The sequence below is a fragment of the Podarcis gaigeae genome (assembly GCF_964106915.1).
Source record: "Podarcis gaigeae genome assembly, chromosome: 4".
Classification (NCBI taxonomy): Eukaryota; Metazoa; Chordata; class Lepidosauria; order Squamata; family Lacertidae; genus Podarcis; species Podarcis gaigeae.
The window spans coordinates 107,689,788-107,701,241 of NC_139677.1; the positions used below are offsets into that span (position 1 = coordinate 107,689,788).

The following is an 11,454-nucleotide window of genomic DNA, read 5'->3' on the forward strand; positions in this document are numbered from 1 at the left end:
GGCTTTTTAATTTAATACAGATAATTGAACAAAGTTTGTTGCATTACATTCTTGATTAAATTATCTGTCCATTGCTAAATAATTTCACGATATTACTCCAAAAGAAGTGCTGTTATGAGCCGGTGTTATGAGCCATCAAACCTCTGAAATACACTTTCCCCCAAAGGCTTCTACAATTTTGGCCACTACTATATATCAAAAAAAGCAACATTCAACAACCCATCAGAATCTAATAATAAATATGTTGATTAATGACAATCAACAAAGGTAATGAACACTCACCCAACTCCCTTCAGTTCTTCTTCATTTGTTCCTGAGGCTCTAATCCCTTTTTGTCTCCATTGCAGATTGTGATGAATTGGAAATCGAGAACAAAGGTGAACACGACAAAATCCCCAGAGAGGAGAAGCCACGGAAAAATTTGGAGTATGGAGACAGCTGCAGTCATAGCTCCCATTCCACATCCCATCAAAGAAATCTCATTGGAAAGAAACCCTATCAGTGCACGGAATGTGAAAAGAGCTTCAGGAAGAACGCCCATCTCACTAAGCATCAGAGAATTCATACAGGGGAGAAACCCTATCAGTGTGTGGAATGTGGAAAGAGCTTCAGGAAGAGGTCCTCTCTCACTTCCCATCAAAGAATTCATACAGGGGAGAAACCCTATCAGTGTGTGGAATGTGGAAAGAGCTTCAATCAGAGGTACTCTCTCACTTCCCATCAAAGAATTCATACAGGGGAGAAACCCTATCAGTGTGTGGAATGCGGAAAGACCTTCAGTCTGAGCTCCTATCTCACTGTACATCAAAAAATTCATACTGGGGAGAAACCCTATGAGTGCATGGAATGTGGAAAGAGCTTCAGTCGTAGTGCATCTCTCACTTCCCATCACAGCATTCATACAGGGGAGAAACCCTATCAGTGTGTGGAATGTGGAAAGAGCTTCAGTCACAGCCACAATCTCACTTCCCATCAGAAGATTCATATAGTAGAGAAACCCTATGAGTGTGTGGAATGTGGAAAGCACTTCAGAATGAGAGGCACTCTCAATTCCCATCAAAGAATTCATACAGGGTACAAACCCTTTCAGTGCATAGAATGTGGAAAGAGCTTCAGTCAGAGCGCCAATCTCACTTCCCATCAAAGAATTCATACAGGGGAGAAACCCTATCAGTGCGTGGAATGTGGAAAGAGCTTCCGTCAGAGCTCCGATCTCACTTGCCATCAAAAAATTCATACAGGGGAGAAACCCTATCAGTGTGTGGAATGCGGAAAGAGCTTCAGTCGGAGAGACTCTCTCTTTTCCCATCAAAGAATTCATACAGGGGAGAAACCCTATGAGTGCATGGAATGTGGAAAGAGCTTCAGTCATAGCTCCCATCTCACTTCCCATCAAAAAATTCATACAGGGGAGAAACCCTATCAGTGTGTGGAATGTGGAAAGAGCTTTAGTCGGAGCTATTCTCTCACTTCCCATCACAGAATTCATACAGGGGAGAAACCATATCAATGTGTGGAATGTGGGAAGAACTTCACTGATAGCTCCCATCTCACTTCCCATCAAAAAATTCATACAGGGGAGAAACCCTATCAGTGTGTGGAATGTGGAAAGAGCTTTAGTCGGAGGTACTCTCTCACTTCCCATCAAAGAATCCATACAAAGGTTGGAAAAACCATTATACAGCTTTAGGAGACAGGCAAATCAGCACCTTTTAAACCAGGCCTTTGGCTGATTGACGTGTAATGTCCTTTTAAAACGTGGTGGGGAGGGGGGTTACAGATGTGTATTGTGTTTTTATATTGTGCTTTTATGTTGTAACCATCCTTAGACCTGTGGGTGCAGGGGTTAGGAGCCTACCCTTAGAGGCCGAGGGGTCTTTGCCCCCCAATAATATATTTGAAGGTGCCACACCCCCAGTTGATAGGCATTGACATTCCAATGGCATGCATGCATCATGTGATTTATTGTGCTATGCGGGCCTTACCTGATCCCACCACCAATATTTTATTCAATTCAGCACTACTGGGTCGAATATTATACAAATTAAATAAAGACATAAATCGCCTTCCTTTGCACATGTTCCAGCTTGTCAATCTCCTTATTTATTATCATTTTTAATATTATGTGCCCTTCATCTGAAGATTTCACAATATAAACATACTAGATGAAAGCATGGCTTTCTCAAAAACAAGTAAAGCCAGAGAAATCTCTCCTCCCCCTTTTTTGGATGGAGTTACAAACTTTGTTGACCAGGGGAGAGCTGTGGAAATAGTGCGTCTTGATTTCAGTAAGGCTATTGACAAAGTGCCCCCATGAAATATTTACTTGGAAGCTGGTAATATGTGAGCTGAACAAGGTAACTGTTAGGTGGATTTGACTGACCAAACCCGAACAGTCTTCCTTCATGGTTCCTCATCATCCTGGGAAAAGTAACAAGAGGGCTGCTGCAGGGTTCTGTCCTGGGCCCGTTGTTGTTCAATGTCTATAAAAATGACTTGCATGAAGGAAGTGAGGGGGTGCTCATCCCATTTGCAGACGACACCAAATGGGGAGCGGAGGCCAATGTGGCAGAAGGCAGAATCAGATCAAGGGCAGGAATAGTACCACTTTATTCTGCCTTGGTCAGGCCCCACCTAGAATACTGGGTTCAGTTCTGGGCACCACAAGTTAAGTATCTTAAATTTTGGTTGCCTGGAGAAATCAAAAGGTGGGGAAACACAATCCATATTCCTTTTATAACATGTGGCCAATGTTTATTGAATACATGTAGTTTTAATACTGTTGTAGGAATCCACCCAGCACTCAGTAATTATTGTTAAACATTAAATATGGGGCGCTTAAGTACTACCCACCCCCCGATCTCTCAGAGCGAACATACCTCTGTGGGCGGGATCGACAAATAGGATAGCTTGAAGAACACACCAGCCCTGTGTGTACCTAGAGAGAACCACTGTATATTTAGGGATAGTAAGTTGTGATGGCAGTGAGTCGCGCATGAGTGCAATTTATAAAGTTGGGTTTTATTCCAAGAGAAGAACAGATTACCAGGAGCTCCTCTCCCATGAGCTGGTTGCCATTACGATGATGACTCAACTAAGTTCTCAGTGTCACGTTTCATCCTACAAATGCAACGTGGGAGGAACCTTCTCTTCATACTCTGTGACAAATCGCATCCTTTTTCCTGCTCTTGAATACTCAAAGGCTGGCCCGCCATGTCTGAGAGGCTATCAGTGGAGTTCAGCCTTTCACCTACATTCTGGGAGAGTGTTTCCATGACAACCTCCCCCCCTCTTTGCTCTGGGCCATCTTCCAACCCTGGCAGCTGCTTAGAATCAGAAGCTTCCTGTATCCTGACATCAGTGTTTATATAGAGAAGAAATAAAAATGTCAACTAATACCAAGAAAGGACAGCCAAACCCAACACTCCTTACTTTAATGGCAAGATGCCGCTCCGTAGTGTTTGAGCTTCTTGTGGTGGTTTTTAAAAAAGAATAAGAGTAAAAAGAACAGGACTTTGAAAGGGGGGAGCTGCTGAGCTGCCTGTGTACTAAAAATTTTGTGGACTGTGACTGGGTGACTTGACCTTGACACTTTGGAATAGTTACGGCTAATGGGGTAGATAAACCTGAGAAAAGCAAAGTTAAAGACAAAAGAGGCTCCAAAGACCAACCTTTGAAGAGTCAGTGATGCATATGTTAACAGAAATAAGAACAGATTTTAAAGGAACCCAGCAGAATGTACAGGAGCTAAAACAAGAATTTGCAGATTTGAAATCAGGTTTTCAAGAGGTCAGGGAAGAAGTTGCTGATCACGATAAAAAGACTGATGAAATTGGAAACAGTGAGAGTACTTGATGTGGAGAGGACCCAACAGGAGGCGCTTAATGCAATTGCCTTCTTACAGATGAAGGAACGTGAGAACCAACTGAGAGTGAGAGGCACACCTCAATTGGAACAAGATAATCTTAAGGATTGGCTAATTGAGGAGTTTACAGCCTGCTGGGATCTGGAAAAAGATGAGTTAAGTTCCTGGATTGAGATGGCCTACAGGCCATCTAAGAAAGATTCAAAAGTGGTATATGACTGTATACTGGTTTTCAAGACAAAGGAACAGAGAGACAGGATTTTGAGCCTACATTACAAAAAAAGTCTGAAGATAAAAGACAAGCCAATTGTTTTGTTCAAGGAGATTCCAAAACACTTTTTGAATTTAAGGAACAATTACGCGGACCTGGCTGGAGCTCTGAGAAGGAAGAATATCTTCTTCAGGTGGGAGTTCCCAGAGGTCCTCTTCTTCAAATTTCAAGGAAGGGATCAAAGAATTAAGATCTTTGGGAAAAAATGAGTTTTTTTGGGAAAAAAAACATTGAGGAACTTGGATTGGAAAGTCAACAGGCATCAGGGGCAGGTACGGGGGCTCCCTAATATCACAAGATGGCACTGAGAATTTACTCTTTGAATGTTAACAGCTTGAACTCACGACTAAAAAGGAACCAAGTGTATCATGTGTTAGCAAAACAGAATTTGGATATAATTTGTCTGCAAGAAACTCATGTCACCAGATTACATAGAAAAGTACTTCAGAATAAAAGACTTGGACAGGAATTCATTTCATCGGACAAAGTGAAGAAAAGAGGAGTGGTCTTCTATTAAAGTAAAATGGAATCCTAAAATGTTGTTTAAAGATGAGGAGGGAAGATATATTGCAGTAGAAGACAAGGCAGAAGGCGGGAAATATTTGCTCTTGGGAATTTATGCACCAAATGATGGCAAAGCGGAATTTTTTAAGAATCTGGAAACAAGATTTCTGTATTATATGGATTACAAATTGAAATGGTGGACAAATTTGATCTGTCAGACATACGGAGAGTGAGAAATCCAACAGAAAAAGCCTTCATATTCTATTCCGATGCAAATCAATCATTCTCAAGAAATGACTATTTATGGATATCCAGAGACATTGTTCCCAGAGTAACAAAGTTGAAATATGCCCAAAGACTTGCTCTGATCATAATGCTGTTTTTGGAAATGAAAATATTTCTGCAGGGATCCTTCAGATGGAGAATGAATGATGATTTGTTGAGGAATGAACAGACAACTGGGAAAGCCCAAAAGACTCTTAAAGATTACTTTGAGATACGGACTAAGAAAATAGACAATATTTTGTCTCAATTAAAAGGTAGCAGAATTTGAGATGTAACCCAAAGAACCTGCAGATCCAAAAGGAAATTAAAGCTTTACAGATTCAGTATTCCCAGAATATAAACCAGGAAATAGAATGGAAAATAAGGATGATGAGACAAAGGAATTTTGAATCTGCAAATACATGTGGAAAACTGCTTGCTTGGCAGTTAAAAAAGAGACAGAAACAAAGTACTACTACTAATATTGTATCAGAAGGAAAGTCTGTGGAGAGCCCTGCAGAGATAAGAAGATGCTTTCAGAAGTATTATAAACATCTGTATAAAAGTGGAAAAGAAGTTAAAGATAAAATTGAGCAATTTAAATGGATTGCAAAAAATTCCCTAAAATAAAAAGATCCTGCTTAATGGATTGATTACAAGACAAGAGGTTGAGAATGCAATAAATGAGATGCAGCTAGGCAAAGCACCAGGGCCAGATGGTTTGTCAAGAAAGTACTATAAGGCCCTGAAAGATTGGCTTATTCAGCCAATGATGGACGTATGCAACAAGATATTAAGAGGGGACAAAGCACCTGAAACCTGGAAAGAAGCTTTTATAACCCTGATGCCAAAACCAGATCAAGATAGGTCCAACGTGAAAAATTATAGACCAGTCTCACTACTCAAAGTGGATTACAAAATTTTTGCTAACCTTTTGGCCAATAGGTTGAAGAAGGTGCTAACAGATTATATTCACAAGGATCAGGCAGGATTTCTGCCTGGGAGACATATGAAAGATAATATTAGGAATATAATCGATGTGTTAGAAAGGTTGGATGTTTAAAAAAAAACTAAAGCGATGTTAATGTTTATTCTGAGAAGGCCTTTGATAATGTTTCATGGAGTTTTATGAAAAGAATTTAGAAAGTATTGAGGTTGGACAAGAATTTTTAAATGGTATTAATGCGATCTATTTTGAACAAAAAGCTAAAATTATAGTTAATAATGTGGTTTCAGAAGAAATTAGAATTGAGAAAGGAACCAGGCAAGAGTGCCCACTTTCCCTTCTGCTTTTTATTTCGGTCCTGGAGGTTTTGCGAAATATGCTAAAAAAAGAGGAGGTTAAAGGAATAACAGTAGGCTCTAAACAATATATAGTGGTACCTCGGGTTAAGTACTTAATTCGTTCCAGAGGTCCGTACTTAATCTGAAACTGTTCTTAACCTGAAGCACCACTTTAGCTAATGGGGCCTCCTGCTGCTGCCACACCGCTGGAGCACAATTTCTGTTCTCATCCTGAAGCAAAGTTCTTAACCTGAAGCACTATTTCTGGGTTGGTGGAGTCTGTAACCTGAAGCGAATGTAACCTGAAGCGTATGTAACCCGAGGTACCACTGTAAGTTAAAAGCCTTTGCTGATGATCTGGTGTTAACTTTAGAAGACCCAGACTCCAGTGCAGTGAAAGCACTGGAGCTGATTCAGGAGTTCGGACAAGTAGCAGAATTCAAGTTAAATAAGAGCAAAACCAAAGTGTTGGGGGGAAAACTTAGATAACGAGGAGAGAGAAATCCTTCAGGAAAGATAGGCCTTGTTTTTGTGAAGAAAGTGAAATATTTGGGTGTGAATTTATCAGTGAAAATTTTGAGTTTATATAAAGATAATTATGAGAAACTATGGAATGAAATTAAGAGAGAACTTGAGATCTGGTCAAATTTAAAATTGTCATTAATGGGCCGAATATCAGTGGTTAAGATGAACGTATTGCCAAAGATGTTTTTATTCCAAGCTTTACCAATTATTGACAGTGTTAGACGTTTTAAAGAATGGCAGAAAGCATTGTCTAAATTTATCTGGCAGGGGAAAACCCCCAGAATTAAATATAAAATATTAACAGAAGCAAAAGAGAGTGGGGGATTTTCCCTGCCAGATTTGAAGATTTATTTTGAGGCAGCAGCTTTCTGCTGGATTACGGAATGGATTCAAATAGCTAATGCTGATGTGTTAGATTTGGAACGATTTGACAATGTATTTGGTTGGCATGCATACTTATGGGATGACAAGATATTGGCTCATAAAGGTTTTAAAAATCATGTAATTAGAAAATCTTTATATAATGTATGGATACGATATAAAGCTCTCTTGGAAAGGAAAACACCCAGATGGTTTTCATCAATGGAAGCAAACGCACAGAGAAAGTTGAATATGGAGAGTAAATGGTTGAAAAATGCTGATTTACTAGTGAAAGATAATGAAGAATTTAAGTTAAGACCATTTGATAAAATTAAAGATAAATTGAATGGATGGTTACAATGTTATCAGATTAATGAACTATATAAACTTGATAAGAAAAATGGTTTTGCAATAGAAAAATCTAAATTGGAAACAGAATTGTTAGATACCAATGTTAAAAATCTCTCTAAAATGAATAATTTGTTGTTAGAATGGCATACAAAGGATGAACAAGTTAAATCTCTGATGATAGATTGGGCAAGAGATGTTGGACACAATATAATGCTGGCAGATTGGGAAAGGCTGTGGAAGAAAGGGGTTAAGTTTACTGCATGTACTGTATTAAAAGAAAATATTAAGAAAATGCTTTATAGATGGTACTTAACCGAGTGAAATTAGCAAAGATGTATCATACAAATGATAACTTGTGTTGGAAATGCAAAGGAAAAGAAGGTACTTTCCATCATATGTGGTGGACGTATCCTAAGGTGAAAGGGTTCTTGGGAAAGATATATAATGAGTTAAAAAAATGTTGAGAAATACATTTATTAAAAAACCAGAAGCCCTTTCTACTTGGAATAATAGGACTGGAATTGCCCCAAAAAGATGTTAGACTGGTTTTTGTATGCCACTACAGTGGCAAGACTTTTATTAGCCAAAAATTGGAAATCACAAGAGATACCAACAATAGAAGAATGGCAGGTGAAGATGTTGAACTTTTTGGAGCTGGCCGACCTGACTGGAAGAATCCATGACCAGAAAGGAGACACAAGAGGACTGGAAGAATTTAAAGAATATTTAGCTAAATATTGTAATATAAGATAAAGAGAAATTTTTTGGAAGTAATAATTAGGCTTTAGGAGTAGAATAAGTATATGTTGTTAATAAACATTAATGATTAGAATATTAATAAAGGAGAAGTTGTTAGTAAATGAAAGAAGTTAATATTATTAGAAATATGAATTTGGAGAACTGCTAAACGGGTGATATAATGAAATTCAGGTAGAGGGAATTTGAGGAAGTCAGTTATCAATGAAATGAAACTAGGATTTGGATCTCTTTATGTGTTTTTCTTTGTTTTTGTGTATTGTAATGTTTTTTTCCTTTTTTCTTTTTTATGTGATAAATGTGAAAACCAATACAAAATTTGGGGGGGGGGGGGAGAAAGAGAAGAAAGAGAACAAGGACAGGAAAGTCCAGGAGGATAAGAAAAGAAGCAGAGTTTCCCAGAACTATATTATTGTACTTAAGTGCAGTTCCATATTTAATGTTGATATTTGACTTTGTGTCTAATAAAAATTAATGAATTTGAACGTTATATTGTGGAACATCTGGTTTGAACAATAAGGTAAAAAGGCATAAAACTGAGCGTATCCTAAGAAAGAAAAACTGGGACGTCATTGGTCTCCAGGAAACACATATAGCAAAGAAACATGACAGAGTTTTGATAGATAAGAAATTAGGAACAGAATACATAGCTTCAGATGTTTCCAAAAAGAGGGGAATAGTTTATATATATATATATATATATATATATGCTTTCGTAGATTTTCACGGGTACAGGAATGCAGGTTTTGGTGTCCTCGGGTGTCTTCCCGTGTAAAAGTTGGGGTGTCTAGGCGACGTTTCGACGAGGTCTCACTCGTCATCTTCAGGCTGGTGCTTTCGGCTTCTTGTTACTGGAACAGAGCGGGATCTCAATGTTTGAGTTCCTATAAATACTGTAGAGGGGGTGTGGTGTCTAGCCTCCAATGTTCTGGGCAGAGAGGAAGTTCCCAGGCTAGTGTGCCTTTTCTTCTTTTGTTCCTTAATTACTTGAGAGATACCTTGAGTGATTTCTTGAGTGATCTCCTGAGTACCACTTAGGTGGGTCATTAGGTGTGGATTAGTTGCTAAAGTCTTTGTGTCTTGACCTCTTGAACTTTGTGAAGAGTTTTCCTGAGAAGATGGCTGTATTGCACTTAGTTGTGCTTTGGCTTGGCTTCGTGTATAGGGGCGAGCTGTGGTTTTGTGGCTTGTGTCAGCCAGATCTGTGTAGGGATTGCAGGGGGGTGCAGCATCCGGAGGTGCCACCATGGATTGGCTACTGGATGGTGTCAGTAATTCATCTGTGGAGAGGGTCTGGGTTTGGGTCTGGTGTGGTTGATTGGTGTTGGCGTTCTGTGTGCCTCTGGATCTGGTGTCAGTTTTTGCGGGGAGGGCTAATTTCCAGATGTCTGGCAAGCGGGATGTGTCGTCACGCTTGTTCATGTTGTGAGGGTGTTTCTCTATCTCGATGGCTTCCATGATTATTCTCTTGTGGTGATGTTCCGTGTTAAAGAGCAATTTGGAATCTGCAAAATTAATTTCGTGTCCTGTTTCTTTCATGTGTTGGAAAAGAGAGGAAGTTTTTTCTTCTTTTTTGACGGCATTCTTGTGTTCTGCGATACGTGCATTTATTCGTCTGTTTGTTTGTCCAATGTACGTGGCTGGGCAGACTTTGCAGGGTATTTCATAGATCCCTTGGTTTTCCAACTGGATTTTATCCTTGGGGTTTCTGAGGATATTGGCTATTTTTTGGTTGGTGCAAAAGGCTGTTTTGATATTGTGTTTATGGAGGATTTTGCTAATTTTATCTGTAGTGCCCTTGATATAAGGAAGGAGGGCCATGCCATTGTTTTCTTCTGTGTCTTGGTTTTTGGGGGGTGTTTCCTTTTGGATTAGCTTCGTAATCCTGTTTTGCTGGTATCCATTGGCAATTAACACATTTGAGAGATTCTGTAACTCAGTTGTCAAGTGGTCTTTGTCAGCCAGGCGTTTGGTTCTGGAGATGAGAGTCTTGGCTACGGAGTTTATTTGTGCAGGGTGGTGGTGTGATTGTGCATGTAAGTAGCGGTTGGTGTGTGTTTTTTTCTGGTAGATAGTGTGTCCTAGGGAGCCATCAGGTTTTTTGTAGATTAGGACGTCAAGGAAGGGAAGTTGGTTGTTGGCTTCTATTTCCATAGTGAATTGTATTTTGGGGTGTAAGTTGTTGAGATGTGTGAGGAAGCTATCCAGTTTTTCCTTCCCGTGTGGCCAAATTACAAAGGTGTCGTCAACATATCTGAGCCAAAGTTTGGGTTTGTGTTCTGACTTGTCTAAAGCATTGGTTTCAAAGTGTTCCATGTACAGGTTTGCGATGACCGGTGAGAGGGGTGATCCCATAGGTGCTCCTTCTATCTGTTTGTATCTTTGTCCATTGTGGATGAAGTACGTGTTGGTTAGGCAGTGGTTGGTCAGGTCCAAGATGTATTCGGGGGGATTGTATTTGTTTTGAATAGCTGTCAAGGCTTCATTAATGGGCACTTGTGTGAAGTGGCTGACAAAGACCACTTGACAACTGAGTTACAGAATCTCTCAAATGTGTTAATTGCCAATGGATACCAGCAAAACAGGATTACGAAGCTAATCCAAAAGGAAACACCCCCCAAAAACCAAGACACAGAAGAAAACAATGGCATGGCCCTCCTTCCTTATATCAAGGGCACTACAGATAAAATTAGCAAAATCCTCCATAAACACAATATCAAAACAGCCTTTTGCACCAACCAAAAAATAGCCAATATCCTCAGAAACCCCAAGGATAAAATCCAGTTGGAAAACCAAGGGATCTATGAAATACCCTGCAAAGTCTGCCCAGCCACGTACATTGGACAAACAAACAGACGAATAAATGCACGTATCGCAGAACACAAGAATGCCGTCAAAAAAGAAGAAAAAACTTCCTCTCTTTTCCAACACATGAAAGAAACAGGACACGAAATTAATTTTGCAGATTCCAAATTGCTCTTTAACACGGAACATCACCACAAGAGAATAATCATGGAAGCCATCGAGATAGAGAAACACCCTCACAACATGAACAAGCGTGACGACACATCCCGCTTGCCAGACATCTGGAAATTAGCCCTCCCCACAAAAACTGACACCAGATCCAGAGGCACACAGAACGCCAACACCAATCAACCACACCAGACCCAAACCCAGACCCTCTCCACAGATGAATTACTGACACCATCCAGTAGCCAATCCATGGTGGCACCTCCGGATGCTGCACCCCCCTGCAATCCCTACACAGATCTGG

The 11,454-nt window shown here is 39.8% G+C and overlaps 1 protein-coding gene across 4 annotated transcripts in view; it reads left to right on the top strand.

The window, feature by feature from the left end:
• The window catches only part of LOC310843356 (uncharacterized protein), a 141,929-nt gene extending 133,259 nt beyond the window's left edge, over positions 1-8,670 (top strand). For all 4 annotated transcript variants that reach the window (XM_083736618.1, XM_083736616.1, XM_083736617.1 and 1 more), the window contains 2 exons: positions 348-6,280; positions 6,525-8,670. In XM_083736618.1, coding sequence (XP_083592744.1) covers positions 348-1,690 — 1,343 coding nt within the window. In that variant the 3' untranslated portion in view covers positions 1,691-6,280; positions 6,525-8,670. The remainder of the gene's footprint in view (positions 1-347; positions 6,281-6,524) is intronic.
• The last annotated feature ends 2,784 nt before the right edge of the window (positions 8,671-11,454 follow it).